Below are 16,010 nucleotides of genomic sequence, written 5' to 3'. Positions count from 1 at the left end.
TCAGCATCGATGTTCTTTCTGTGCTACTCTGCAGTTCTGTTTGCTGACAGTATTTGGCACACACTGGTTTTTAGTATTAAAAACTGATGGGAAAATAAATTATTTGATTGCATGTTTGTTGCTTATGCTGCAAAAGCCAAGCATTATTATTTGATGCATAAAATGAAATAATGCAACAGGTTATTGGAAGCTAAGGGAAGGCAAGCACATTCTGTAGTGTGATCCATTGATGAACTTATGATCAACAGACCTGACATTCTACTAAAACAGTGGCAGTGGCTCTCCAATATATTCTCATGCAGTTGCTTCTTACCTGTCTTTTCCAGTTTCCCGCTTGAAGAGATCATCAATTTGAAGCATCTTGTGCCGAGATATCATGTATACTTTTAACTGAGGTAGTATCTGATTCATCAGTTGCAGATTGTTATAAATTAATCCTTTTCCATCTCTCCTCATGTTGCTGCCTGGACCCCAGAAGATAAATACAGTCCCTTGGCTCATATTTAACAGTTCATGGCGATTTCGCAAAATTCTCTGCATACTGGAGTGAGCTATGACTCGCAGACTTGTCTTGTTTCCAACATCTTTTACAAATCCCCGTGTGGGCGCATCGTTCATTCGTATTACACACTCTGTCTGGTCAATCTTCTTCCCTTGTTCGCTTCGCAAGAGGTGTCCAGAGCTTGTTACTAGGGCACAGCTTGCACAGTGCATTTTCAAAGGCTGCGGGGAAAGAAAGGTCTCAGTATACAATATACACCCAAATCCTCCGAGAGGTAAAGAAAATGAGAGGAAGCTTGAGAAAGAGAAACGACTGAATACAAATGGTAGGCTTCCAATATAATTATGCAGAGTGAGCCCTTCCCTTCTTCTTGAGTAGACACATAGCTTGGCAGATACAGCTTTTATATTGCTATCCTTACTGCTTGAAGTTGTTGTTTTCTGGGGGTTTACAAGAAATCATTGTTCTAGCACTAATCCAGTTTATTTCCCCCACCATACCGGTTTTCCTCCTACAGCCACACACACAAAACCCCCCTGACATTTTGAAAAATCCAGGGTGGTCAAACATGGGCATGGGTTGTTTTTATGTGCAATGTTCCACATTTAGTAGTGCAGCGTTTGGGATCTGTGATTGACAATGTTTTCTGCAGGTTCACGTTGGAGCATTCCCCCCCCCCCCCGCCGCCGGCCTGGTCATCTTGTTTGACAGGAGACCTTCCACTTATCAGTATAATAGTGTATATTGAGGTAGAAGCCTTAGTTTCCAGCTAATCCTTTCCTAATCATCATGCCCATAATGACAACCAGCACCTCCAGTTAGAATTTGAGAAGAATAACCAGTTTGTCCAATGTTCAGTATGGTGAACGCAATAATTTCCTACTGTCTGATCTGGAGAATGTAGTGGGGAAATGCACTTCAGGAACAAAAAAAAATCAGAAAATAGGTGTAAATTTCAATATTTTTTTTTAAAAGGTGCAAATCCATTTCCCTACTGAGCAGATAATCGGCAATCATCTTAAATTACACAGTGCAAATTAAGATTAAACCTTAGGACTCAATTCACTATGAAGGAACAGTTTAGTAATCATAGAACTTCCTTCTTTGGATTTTTTTCCAGAAAAAAGGAGGAAGGATCTATTAGGAATGGCTGACCTAAAAGGGGAACATTCTTCACATACAAAAACAGTGCCTACATCTTTCAGCAGCATTTCAGGCAACTAGTGCACTGCCCTCACTCTGAGCTAGCTTTGTTTGCAGCCTCTGTGATGCTGTAATACAGGCTATGTATCATTGCAGTTTCATCATATTCCCAGTGATCCCGAACTTAAAAATAAAGGATTGGGATTCACCTAAGGAGCCCCATCAGCAAAAGCGAAGTCCACACAAGGACTTCTGCTCGTGCAACAGGGCTTCCCTCCTACACAACTAGCTCAGAGGGGGTGTCTGTCAAGAGAGCTGGACCATTTCATTTGGCAAGCTGAAATGCTTGTGCTGACTGAATGTTTGTCATAGAACATTGAATTCCTCCCTTAGAAACAAAGAGAGCAAATAAGGTGTGTGTGTGTGAAAGAGGGGGGGGGGGAAGGAGGGAGAGTTTAAGGAAATACATAACACGTGAAAGCACAGCCCTGGGTATGACATATTGTGACTCAAGTCAGGAGCTAGGTGATTCATTAGGCAGTTTTTCTGTATATAACTGCATCTGGAAGCTGGTATACAAAAATGGAATGCATTCACATATTTTCTTCCAATGTTAAATGAGTTCCCAAAGCTCTGAAGTATCGGTTAGTCTCATCTACAGCAGCAGGGACAGAAGAAATGTCAAAAAGCATATAAAGTATTCTGAGTTATTATGTCCAATTGCCTTGGAGTAAGTGGTGCCAATAAAATAGCAATAACTTGTCAACTGTGATGTTACATTTTACTGCAGGACATGAGAATATGTAGCAAGTATTTAATCCTTCAGGGAAGAGTAGTCCTTGCACTGTAGTTAAGAATGCCACTGTGTTTCTAATACTGTCCTAGATTTAGCTCTGTTTTTTATTGTACCACCTGGCTATTTTGGTGAGCTAGATCATGGCCATAATTGTACAATTCTTTTGCAATAAACTGGAAGTGTTTAGATAAAGTTTCCCTTTTCTAAATCAGGAGTATTAAAATAAACCCATTATCTATAGGTCCAATGGGACATTTTGTTTTCTGTATCAGTTGATTAAAGTCAGATTCAACCGCTTTTAAAGCTAAAATACTATACACACTTACCTAGGACTAAGCTTCACTATACTCATTAGCACTTACATTTGGATACACATGCATATAATTTTACAGTAGCTTCTAATGATTTCAATGAGAGATATTTAAACACATGCTTAAACCTCTGACATTTTATTCATAGAGGCTTAAAAAGGCTTAAGTTTTGATTTGAATGAACTTCACCATTACATTGGGTTTTCTTGGAAGTGTGTATGCAGTTTTAACCAAGCCTCTTCAAAGCCAGCCTAGACTGCCACCCCAAAAACTGAGTTCTTACCAAATGGTAAGTAGAATTTGAGTTCTTGCCAAACAGTCTTCTGCAGCTTTCCTAAAAGAGGCATTTCATAGAATCACAGTTGAAAGGGGCCACAAGGATCATCTAGTCCAACCCCCTGCAATGCAAGGGTCTTTTGCCCAACGTGGGACTTGAATTCACAACCCTGAGATTATGAGTCACATGCTCTCTACCAACAGAACTATTTAGCTAGCATGTGATTTAAAGGATATTTCTTAAAACATGCCATTGATAATTCATCAAGATCAAACCTCCCAACATTTACATCCCTTCTACTGGATGTAAATGTAAACAATAATCCAGTTGAATTAGGCATGCTGTCCAATGAAATCAACAAGCCTCTTGAAAGTATATAACTGTGCCTTATTGGACTGGCCCAGATCTTCACACACCCTACATATCTTACAGTACAAAATAATATCCTGACATATTGGTGAACAGAAATAGTGTTACTGTTTTTACAAGAAGTCAACACAGCTCAAGGTAGAGGGAAATCTGAAAGAGAGAGTTGTCTAGTTTGGCAGATGAGAGAGAAGAGACAGAGCCCTTCAAACAAAGGTCTAAAATTAAGGTGAGAAGAGTATTCCCACTGGATCTCCATACTTAATAGGAACAGAGGAAGCTGCCTTTTATTGACTGAGTCAGACCAATGGTCTGTCTACACTGAATGGTATTGAGTGGCGTTCCGGGATTTCAGAAAGGGATCTCTCCCATCCATAATCCTCCACCTGGGGTTGAGCCTGGGACTTTTTGCATGCAAAGTAGATACCCTACCCACTGAGCTATGGCCCTTCCTCAAAGGCCTAGTTTGTAGTGCAAGGAAGAACCCCTCCTTGACATCTGAAGGGCCACAGTTTTACCTAGAGCTCCAAAAAAAGTTGATCTGGTTGACTAGCCTACAGTTTTGCTTTATGGGCATCTAAGTTCATGAGTTCCTAGTGGATATGCAAGAAAGGATCTGTTTCTGTTCCAACCCCATGCTTATTGCATGCAACGCTGTTTCTGTTCCACCTCCATTCTACAGTTCAGGTTCTGACATGGTTCTTGCTGCCCACATTTTATGCAATCAAATGTGTTATCGTTATGTTACTCCCCACCGTTCATTTCAGTGCAAAGAAAGAGCAATGCAAACCGGGGGGTGGTGGGGAGTCATGCACATGTACATATTTGCAGAGCAAGAGGGAATACTGATCATATTCACTGGCTCAAGTTCTATTCCAGACATCGGATGAATAAGCAAACATTGGCAACTTCCGCTCCCGTTTCCTTCAGAATTCTCTGACATCCCTAGTTAACTAGTTGCATGGTTTGTTTTTTGCTTTCCTGGGGATATGCAGCCAAATGGAAAGCTGCTATTCCATATTAAGCATTAAAAGCTTGGTCCTGGAAGGTACTAAGTACATTCTGTGCCTGACAGAAGGCTCTTACTACATTATGAAAATTAGCTCCCGTGATTTCCTGTGGCAGTGAATTATCTATGTGTCATTAGACACACAGCTAGTGTGTCTCCATATATTAATCTCACGTGCCCCTTACAGTTCTTAACAGGAAAAGAGCTGAAGTCAGCATGGTGACACATCACTTAGTGTATGAGAGACATATATGTATGAAACTGTTTATAAAATCAATGTTCCATGGTTAAAATTAGCAGGAATCAGTGGCATTGCTTCATTGAGCAGAAAGCAAGCCTCATCTCTTCCTGTTTTGGCAAAGCACTTGCTTGTCTTCTAAGTATTTCTTAAAATGCTAAAATTTTTGAAAATGTAAAACACTGCTACCCATATGTGTTCATATATTACAATTCAATAAATATTTCTGTATGAAAACATTCAATGGCTTTTCTGTAATAAAATTTAAAACAAAACTAAAGTCTTGTGGTGAATTAATCCATTTACATGCTGGCAGAATATCTTTATAGTCTCAGCATTCTTAACAGATCCAGGACTGTTTGCATTCACAAATAAAAATTTCTACACTCCTAAGGGAGGTATGACAGTGGATTGGAATATTTGTGCCATTTGTGACCTGAGATTTCAAATGAAATGTGCACATCATACCTTTACACATTTACATGCTACTTTGATGGATTGCCTACCAAAAGGTAGAAAGGTAAGCTAACTACTTTATCACAATACTTGAAAAGGCAAGATGAAATGCTAGTCAGGTTAAGGAAAATGTAACTGCTACCAGACTTGACTCAAGTAAGAATATACACACAATAAGTTGGTTTTTTTGCCGAAACTAATTCCTACTAGATCTTTGCCTACTCATCAACAACATTTTTATCTTGAATCAGCCACCAAAGACTCTCTACATTCCAAAAAAAGAAAATAAATAGAGCAACATTTTTAGAAAAAGAAATGCTGATATGTTTTAGAAAAAAACGACCAACTATCTCTCACCTGTATACTCCTACATAACCCACCCATGGTAATTCATGCTCTGGTCACATCCAGACTCCATTACAATAACACATTCTGCAAGAAGACTTTAAAACAACAAATGTAGCTTTCAGAAACTACAAATGACATGGAATGTAGCCATGAGGCTCTTGCCTGAAGTGGGCAATAGAGAGGAAATACTGCCAATTCTGAACACTTCCACTGGCTTCCAATTGGTTTCCAGGTCCAACTAAAGTGCAGGTTTTGACCTGTAAAGTCTCAAACTTTAGGAGTTGGCCCAAAAGGTTCTGACCCTCGGAGATCATTCCAGGGATGATAGCTTTGCAGCAATTAAATCCAATCATTAACCAAGGCTCACACTGAGCACCCACAAAGGGCCCACCGCCGTTTCCCATTCCTATGTTCCAAAGGCCCAGAAGCTTACCTTGAGGCAGGACAAGGCAAGGTAATAGGTATGCCCCAGAGTAGCTATTCCCATTGCTGGCAATCCAAAATCTTCCGTGGGGAAACTGACACTACAGGTATTTCCATCAGGGGCCCTGCTCACTTTGATGCTACTTGTGAGCATTCAAGGAGCAATTCTCACTTTTATGAGCACTGCTATGTGAATCTTCATGATAGCCCTATCCTCAGTGGCCTGGGTTAAGGGGAACTGCAGTGGTTCATATAAATCAAACAATTGCTTAACTTGATTTCAGGTCCCTTCATTGTTTGAGGCCTGGTAGGAATTACTTTGGAGAGGTATTTTCTGTGTGTTCTGCCCCTTACAGTTTTCCAGCAGTAAGCTGTTTTATTTCAGAGGGTGTTTGGCATATTCTGAGCATCTGTATGTGAAACTATTAATCCCTTGGTTCCCACTGTGGACTTTTGTTTAACAAGTGTGTTCATTTTGTGTATTTAACATTTGTTGTATATAAGTTGTTGTTTTTCTCTCCTGTAGGCTTCCCTTGGTGTAATTCAGCACAAAAGGGGGCATACAGATATTTAATAAAATAAAGACACATGCACCAGTAGTAACCCAGTTGGAGACAGAGAGTAAAGAGGGGAATGACAGGCTTAAGCAAAGTAAAATACATAGGTATCTTGCATCCAGCTTGCATTTAAAACTTGCATGTCTGTGACTGAAGTTATGCAGAAATAAACAGCTGTTTATTGTCCACTGGGTATAGTGTAACTTCCTGTGTCAGTTTTGTCTTTTAACAGTTGCATTGCTGATTACAATTTCTAACAGCTATGCTCTGTTGTGGACTTATTTTCTGAAGAGATCGTGTGAACTTTTATTCAAAAGTACTAGGCTCTGAATATTCATAATACAATTTAAAAGGGCAAAGGCTAAAAAAGGGTAGACTATCTTCATTTACACAGTGACTTGTTAGGATTGGGAACATCCGAGGAAGTCATAGCTAAGTCACTCAACTTAGTTCTGTCTAAGGTAAAGGTAAAGGGACCCCTGACCATTAGGTCCAGTCGTGACTAACTCTGAGGTTGCAGCGCTAATATTGCTTTATTGGCCGAGGAAGCCGGCATACAGCTTCCAGGTCATGAATCAGAGGTGCGCACGGAAACACCGTTTACCTTCCCGCCAGAGCGGTACCTATTTACCTACTTGCACTTTGATGTGCTTTCGAACTGCTAGGTTGGCAGGAGCAGGGATCGAGCAATGGGAGCTCACCCCGTTGTGGGGATTCGAACCGCTGACCTTCTGATCAGCAAGTCTTAGGCTCTGTGGTTTAACCCACGGCGCCACCCACATCTGTCTAACCAACTGTTAATTGAAGGAAGATTGTTTTGTCAATAGGCAACATTTCCCAAACTGTGTCCTGTGGGACCTTGATATTGTGCTAAGTTGCCTAAAGGGTTCCATAAATAATAAAGGTGTAAAGGTGAACAAACACACACAATATGCGATTTCAATTGAACTGCAGCCATGGGTATTAAATGCACTACTCAAGGAATTGTCCTAGGAATCTCTTCTCCTTCTTTCCTTCTCTAACAGCACTTCCCAAGGGTTAAATCACTAATGTTCAGGAAGCCAGCATTGCTTACCAGGCTTCTCAATGCCATTCATCACTGCCAGTTAACAAAAGGGGGAGGAGCGAGGCAGCAGAATACAGTGGTACCTTGGGTTACAGACGCTTCAGGTTACAGACACTTCAGGTTACAGACTCCGCTAACCCAAAAATAGTACCTCGGGTTAAGAACTTTACTTCAGGATGAGAACAGAAGTTGTGCAGCGCCAGCAGCGGGAGGCCCTATTAGCTAAAGTGGTGCTTCAGGTTAAGAACAGTTTCAGGTTAAGAACGGACCTCCAGAATGAATTAAGTTCTTAACCCGAGGTACCACTGTAGTTGCTGCTCTGGCTGGCTTCCCTTGCTTGCTTTCCCAATAATTCTTGCACACCCTCCTCTTAAAAAAAAATAATAATGAAAAAGATTTTACTGCAAAACTTCCACCCAAGTTTTGTTTAAAGTGAAGTATTCCACCATTGCAAAAAATAATAATCTTGAATACCACTGTTCTGTTCTATAATGACGGCCTGCTGCCCTATGGGCTGTAAATTTTTAAGCTTTATGTAGAGGAAGAATGGTTTTCACACACATTAAAGTGAATTGCATGAAATTCAACAGGAATATGCTCTGCTGCAAAGCTGAAAGTAACAAGCTTTTTTAATGCCGAATTAAAATACCAAAATAACTGCCTAGTCCATCTACTAAAGCATCTAAGAGCACAAAACAGCCACAGAACTTAATGAGTTTCCCTCTTGAAAAGTTTTACTGGCTGATATCTAGCAAGGGGTAGGAGAACCTCATTCCCAGGTGCCAAATGTAACCCTTCAGGACCTGCAGAAAACTCCAAGCCATACCTTTCACCTGTGATAATGCCTCTTGCTTGTCTGGATGAAGACAGGATAAGACAGGGAGACGTGTATATGTGTAGAAACCTCTAACTTTTCTGTGGCCAGAATGTAGCCTTCTTTTCAAGAGTAAGAGTCACATCTTTTGCCCCATCCACTTTCGTCCCTGGATCTACTCACCCATGGCAGGTGCTCCTTGGAAGCTGGCCCATGAGGAAATTTGTTTGTTTGTTTTATTACATTTATATACCACCATTCCTCCAAATGATTCAAGTCAACATAGATCTCCTCTTTCCCCATTTTATTCTCACAGCAACCCTTTGAGGTAGTTTAGGCTGAGAGTGAGCATTCATTCATCCCCGCTGAGCGGGGATTCAAACCCTGGTCTCCTGGGTCCCAGTCCAACACCCTAACCACTACGCCACACAAACTCTGGAATGCAGCTCTCAGGCTTAGAATGGTTTCCCCACCATGATCAAAACTATCTAGATTTGGATCACTGTGCAAGTAGTATAGAAATACTGATCATTCTCTTACAATTTTGAAAAAGGGGAAAAATTCTTCTTACCTGATGAAATTTTGATTTGCTCACAGGCAGGAAGACATTCAGGCCTTGGAATTTCTACCCCTGGAATCGACCGGACAGAGCCACTCCTACTTTTAAGGTCTTGCCAATTATACAAGAACAGACTAAGCAATCTTTATCTAATGCAACACGTACTGCAAGAGCAAAGGGACAGAACACCGAGAACTTATCCAAAGTCTCTTCTCCATTCCTAATCTTATTTGGATGGATTAAGGAAGAAAATCCGAATGCAGAATACGGCCTCAGTAGGCAGTGAATATAACAACACAGAAGATCACAATGCCTAGACAGGTAAGCGTGTTAGTCCACTGTAGACAAAAGGAGGAGTAGGTTTTTTTTTAAGCTTTAAAGGAGTTTTAAACCCAGAGCAGATTCATTATGGCACAAGCTTTAATGGAACAGATTCCACTCCACCAGAAACCATAATAAATTTGTTAGCCTTTAATGCAGGGGTGAGGAACCCTGATGGGAAAACTCTCAGTGGTGGGCTGGCTAGAAGCAAAAGTGGGCACAACAGTGGATGTGAAACTTTCTTGTACAGCAGGCTACATTCCAGCCATGAGGTTTAGAAGGCACACACCTCCATTCTCACAGTGCAAGGAAACATCTGGGGAAGGTATGGAACAGGGCTGGGAAGGGGGGCTTGGCCTGGGAAGAGTCTCATGGGCAAGGCAGAGAGGTCTGGAGAAGCTCCCAGGCCTGAGATTCCCCACCTCTGCTTTAAGACCCCTCTAGCCTCCTTTTTGTTTTCCCAAGGAAGATGACACTTCTTTCCTTAAAGGTGGGTCCAGGGTGATAAAAAACTGTGCATCCCATAGAGGCACACACTCAAGGACAGATTCCCTCTTTTTTTACACACACACACACACACACACACACACACACACACAGCCTTTGAATTGTGGAAGCTTTACCTACCTACCTATCATCTATCTATCTTCAGAAGAAGAAAGAAGTCAAATCTGCAGTTTGGTACTGAATCATAGAATCATAGAGTTGGAAGAGACCACAAGGGCCATCGAGTCCAACCCCCTGCCAAGCAGGAAACACCATCAGAGCACTCCTGACATATGGTTGTCAAGCCTCTGCTTAAAGACCTCCAAAGAAGGAGACTCCACCACACTCCTTGGCAGCAAATTCCACTGTCGAACAGCTCTTACTGTCAGGAAGTTCTTCCTAATGTTTAGGTGGAATCTTCTTTCTTGTAGTTTGGAACCATTGCTCCGTGTTCGCTTCTCTGGAGCAGCAGAAAACAACCTTTCTCCCTCCTCTATGTGACATCCTTTTATATATTTGAACATGGCTATCATATCACCCCTTAACCTCCTCTTCTCCAGGCTAAACATGCCCAGCTCCCTTAGCCGTTCCTCATAAGGCATTGTTTCCAGGCCGTTGACCATTTTGGTTGCCCTCCTCTGGACACGTTCCAGTTTGTCAGTGTCCTTCTTGAACTGTGGTGCCCAGAACTGGACACTGTACTCCAGGTGAGGTCTGACCAGAGCAGAATACAGTGGCACTATTACTTCCCTTGATCTAGATGCTATACTCCTATTGATGCAGCCCAGAATTGCATTGGCTTTTTTAGCTGCCGCGTCACACTGTTGGCTCATGTCAAGTTTGTGGTCAACCAAGACTCCTAGATCCTTTTCACATGTACTGCTCTCAAGCCAGGTGTCACCCATCTTGTATTTGTGCCTCTTATTTTTTTTGCCCAAGTGCAATACTTTACATTTCTCCCTGTTAAAATTCATCTTGTTTGTTTTGGCCCAGTTCTCTAATCTGTCAAGGTCGTTTTGAAGTGTGATCCTGTCCTCTGGGGTGTTAGCCACCCCTCCCAGTTTGGTGTCATCTGCAAATTTGATCAGGATGCCCTTGAGTCCATCATCCAAGTCGTTGATAAAGATGTTGAATAAGACCGGGCCCAAGACAGAACCCTGTGGCACCCCACTAGTCACTCTTCCCCAGGATGAAGAGGAACCATTGATGAGCACCCTTTGGGTTCGGTCAGTCAGCCAGTTACAAATCCACTGAGTGGTAGCATAGTCAAGTCCACATTTTACCAGCTTCTTTACAAGAATATCATGGGGCACCTTGTCAAATGCCTTGCTGAAATCAAGGTAGGCTACATCCACTGCGTTCCCTTCATCTACCAGGCTTGTAACTCTGTCAAAAAACGAGATCAGGTTAGTCTGACATGACTTATTTTTCAGAAATCCATGCTGACTATTGGTGATCACAGCATTCCTTTCTAGGTGCTCACAGACTGTTTGCTTAATGATCTGCTCCAGAATCTTCCCTGGTATTGATGTCAGACTGACTGGGTGGTAATTATTTGGGTCCTCTCTTTTCCCCTTTTTGAAAATAGGGACAACATTTGCCCTCCTCCAGTCTGCCGGGACTTCGCCTGTTCTCCAGTAATTCTCAAATAACTTGCCCGGATTCAGCTACAGTGGTACCTCTGGTTATGAACTTAATTCATTCTGGAGGTCTGTTCTTAAGCTGAAATCATTCTTATCCTGAAGCGCGCTTTCACTAATGGGGCCTCCTGCTGTGAACAAGCCTCCGCCACACGATTTCCATTCGCATCCTGGGGCAAAGTTCGCAACCAGGAACAGCTACTTCTGGGTTAGCGAAGTTTGTAACCAGAAGAGTTCGTAACCAGAGGTACCACTGTAACAGGTCCTGCTACTGGAAGCCCATACAAGGCATTCTGCTAGTGCAACAAGGCTTCCCTCCTCCTGCTTTGCATGCTCCTCCCAATTGGCTGGGGTGGGTATGTAGGGAAACCCCCAGAACACCGAGAGGAGGACATATTGGCCCAACAGTGCATTTGTTCCATCATGCAAGCAGAAATGATTGCACTGATGGAACAATCTCTGTTGAATTCCATCTATTGTCCATTCATAAGACGATAGATATTAAAGGGAAATGCTTTGATGAATTATTAAACGGAAATTTGAGAACTTTCATGGCTTCAATTTATTCTCCATGTGTGACTCTTTAAAGCTTTAAAGTTTTTTTTTCAGACTCTGAAAAGAGGGGCACCATCAATTTATATGTAGACCATGTTTCTGTATTATTTTCTAACCCATTCTTAATAGATCTGGAGCATTCAGTTTTCCTTTCTGACAGCTGCAGCAGACTCAGTTTATTTTTTCTTCTCATTGAGCTAGCTATAATGCCCTCAGTATCTTTCGCCTGAATGATAACTGTTGATTTATTACAGCTTAACATTGTGTATAGTCAGGGTTTTTTTTATTCTTCCATGTCATGCATTGCATTTTCCGATTCTGGATTTTCTGTCCTTTGCCTTCACAACTGTCAAGAGATCTTTTGTCAACTACAATCCTAAACACATAAAAACATAAGAAGAGCCCTTCTGGATCAGATCAGAAGTCCAAACATCCTCTTTCTGATGTTGCACAGTTAGTTGCTTCCAAAAAGCTGTAAGCAGAGCATGAAGGCAATTAATCTTCCTTGTCCCTCTAAATTTGACATTATGTGGTACATTTCCTTTGTTAATCTGGGAATTCCATACAGATATTGTGACTAACAGTAATTCGTAAACATATCTCCCACCAACTTTCATGGATTTGTATAATCCACTAAAACTGGTTCAGAGAGAAGGAGAGAGAGATCCATCACTGAATTGAAGTCGTGCCACCTTGTGTCAGCCAGGGCAAAAGGTGGGGTGTGTCTGTGTCGCTGAAGGGCCTGAGAAATAGGCTCCTTGGGGAGTTTGAAAAAGCTACCAGCCGTCCACTTTGAAATGGCCATTCTGTTTGCTACCAAGAGTCACAAAAACACTAGTGGAGAAAGAATATTGTCCCATATTGCAAGTGGAAATGCCAGTGCTAGGCTAATGGAACAATTGTCTTGGTGTGATATTGAGCTACACCGGTAATCATTCCCCACCCCCAATCTAAAAATCTGTGAACACATTAATTTATTCTTCTAGAATCTTTAACCTCTTCATCAGCATTTTTTCCCTTTTCACAATCTCTTATGGGTCAGCCAAAACTGTACTTTGTAGAAATACTGGATAATATCAAAATATAATATTGTGTATCCTGTGGAGAATACCCCTCTGTGGTCAGAATTCAGCATCTATCATACTTGCGGTCCTGAGATTTCGCAGATTCTAATACTATTTAATTTTCAAATGTCACATTTGCCACCAAATAGCAGAGTTTAGGAATAGTGTTTTTCACAATGCTGCTAATATTTATATATACATTTTGAACAGCTCTAGCAGCCATGCTTTTAAAAGAATGTGTAATTAAGACCCCACTATTCCTTTGTATTTCTCTGACTGCACATTAAAAATGCTAATTTCACCATTTCTTCTTTCCTACAGAACACTAATTAACCTGATTACACAAATGGACACTGATTTTGTTATCTAACAATAAATGTGTTGATCGGCTTCTTACTCAACCCAGGAGTGATCACAGTCTTCCATTTTGCTATATGGTTGATTTTGCACTTTCTATGAATGCCTTCAGGCTTTGGCGACAGGCTCGTTATAATTGCATCTTCTGAAAATTCATTCTGCAATCCCAGCCAGTTTGAATTATCTCACTACAAATATTTACTGGTTATAGAACATGACCCTTATGTCAAGGTGATAAAAAATGGTATGCTCCATAAAGCTTTCAATGCAGTAATTTCTTTTTCTTTCCTTTTTTAAAAAATGTATTGTTAAGCAATGAAAAGTCATTTGCTTAGGGAAAGGGTTTTCCGCCACATTAACTCCTTTTCAAGGGTTTGCCTGCTAGTTAAGCTTTTCATTAGAATAATTAAAATACATCTCCTCTCTGGAAATATGCAGCTTGGTTCCTGAAAGAGGCTACCTTTTTTAAATAGTCAGAAGAATATCACCAGAAACACATGGGAAAGCAGCTGTTTACCAAGAAGGGAAACAGGACCAGAAAAGAAACAATGGTTCTGATGTGGCTGGGTTTACACATAAAAAAATGTTGGTTCTGAATGCAATTACACAATTACATACCCTCCAACATTCCTCTGATGAAAATAGGGACGCCCTAATCATCCTAAATAAATAAATAAATAAATAAATAAATAAATACAACTATTTATATCCCAGCCATCTTACTGGGTTACCCCAGCCACTCTGGGTGGCTTCCAACATATATAAAAACATAATGAAATATTAAATTTAAAAAGCTTCCCTCTACAGGGCTGCCTTCAGATGGCTCAGGGATCGGATTACTCCATGCCCTCCAACATTTTCTCCAATGAAAATAGGGACGTCCTAAGGACAAGCAGGGCATTCTAGGATCAAATCAGAAACTGGGGCAGCTTCTATAAATCTGAGTCTGCCCCTGGAAAATAGGGTCACTTGGAGAGTCCACAATTTCACATTACCCTTTGCATTCAAAGATGCATCCCGCCAGTTCAGTTGGGTTAGTTGAGAATCGCAGGGTGGATGTGCCTCAGTCACATCAGCAATGTATTCAGTCTCTCTTATTGTATCTGGGCATGCACATTCTATAATGGGAAGAAGAGGAGGAGGAGGAGGAGGAGGAGAGGTTTGGACTTGATATCCCACCTTTCACTCCCCTTAAGGAGCCTCAAAGCAGCTAACATTCTCCTTTCCCTTCCTCCCCCACAACAAACACTCTGTGAGGTGAGTGAGGCTGAGAGACTTCAGAGAAGTGTGACTAGCCCAAGGTCACCCAGCAGCTGCATGTGGAGGAGCGGGGAAGCAAACCCAGTTCACCAGATTACAAGTCCACTGCTCTTAACCACTATACCACACTAGGAAGGCTTGGTTTCAGCATTATGACAAAAAATATTGGAGTTAAAAAGAGCCACTAATAAAGGCAGTAAGGTGGTGAGCTAGCTACACTGCGGAATATCTTTTTGATGCCGTTTAGGGAAAGGCTAGACCTGCATCTGGGAAAGGAGAGATTAGGTAATGAGATTTGAAGGCTTAATCAGATGATCCAAGGGGCGGGGTGCCTTCTAACTGCACAAATTTATGATACCAGGATATGAAGAAAGGAGCATCTTGCTTAATCTATAAAATTTAAACTCAAATCAAACTCAAATGAAACAATGCAACTTTTTAGCATAAGAAGCACATCTTTCCAATAAAGTTATGACTGCAATGTGCTGGTGCTTCTCTCCCTCCACCCACCAGCCCCTGGCAAAGCCACCTGATGGTAATGTTAGGGTGCAACCTTGTAAATTGTCAGTAGATATAACGCTAAGATTTAGAGAGTAGTTTCCATCCAGCATCCGATAAATGCATCCCAGGAGGAAGATTAGTATCAATCATGAGCTTATTGGAGAGGGAGATAGGATACAGTGATAACCTGAAGCTATCAACCAAGAGTAATGATCTAAGGAGAAAAAGCAATCAGAGAAGAGAAAAGAATATTCACAATGAGAGAGGAGAGAGAGAGAGAAAACGAACCAGGAAAAAAACATCAGGCAGGAATGTGCCATGTAGATGAAGCTGAGCCGTTATACAAGAGGGAGAATCGTATGAACTGCATACAGGATTTAAAAAAATAGCTATATCCTAATGTTTTATCATTAAGAGAGTGCAAATAGACATCTATATTATATCAAAAAATGCACTACTTTTGCTCTGTAGCTCAAATAAATAGCACTGAAATGAAATGATGCCAGCAGAAGCCACTTAGCTATGCACATTCTTATAGCCTAATCCTCTCCCCACCCGCTCCCTGAGAAGTGGAAATGTGGGCTGGAGCAATGGAGCTACAAGAAATTTAATGTATCTTTTCTAATTTTTTAGCCTTTGAACGTGAGTTTCTGTCGTCTTCTTTTCTAATTTCACTGTTCAAAACTCTTCTAAGCCTGAAAAGCTACCACCTTCTCCCACCTGAAACTGTCTTGCAATTGGGGTCACCTTCAGAGATTCTTCTCTATGTGAACCCATTTTCTGAGGTCAGGCCTTTTCCGTGGTGATGCCTAACTTCGTTTGTTTACATTGTCTCTGTATCCAACAATATTGTACTCAAGAGTAGATCCACAGAAATTGATGGACCTAAATTAGTCATGCCCATTAATGTCAAAGGTGCTACAGAATGGCCAACACTGGACACAACCTTATGTCCCACTGG

The 16,010-nt window shown here is 41.3% G+C and overlaps 1 protein-coding gene across 2 annotated transcripts in view; it reads right to left on the bottom strand.

Annotated features, from left to right (window-relative positions):
- ST6GALNAC5 (ST6 N-acetylgalactosaminide alpha-2,6-sialyltransferase 5) overlaps nt 1-16,010 on the bottom strand; it is a 145,224-nt gene that overhangs the window by 13,954 nt on the left and 115,260 nt on the right. For both annotated transcript variants that reach the window (XR_013840399.1, XM_079982579.1), the window contains exon 4: nt 314-723. Coding sequence is in view for 1 of the 2 variants with exons in the window: in XM_079982579.1 (XP_079838705.1) it covers nt 314-723 (410 nt within the window). In the remaining variant the exon portion in view is untranslated. The remainder of the gene's footprint in view (nt 1-313; nt 724-16,010) is intronic.

The sequence above is a fragment of the Podarcis cretensis genome, assembly GCF_951804945.1.
Source record: "Podarcis cretensis genome assembly, chromosome: 6".
NCBI classification, from domain to species: domain Eukaryota; kingdom Metazoa; phylum Chordata; class Lepidosauria; order Squamata; family Lacertidae; genus Podarcis; species Podarcis cretensis.
The sequence above is the reverse complement of the archived record's forward strand: the minus strand, read 5'-3'. Positions and strand labels throughout refer to the sequence as shown.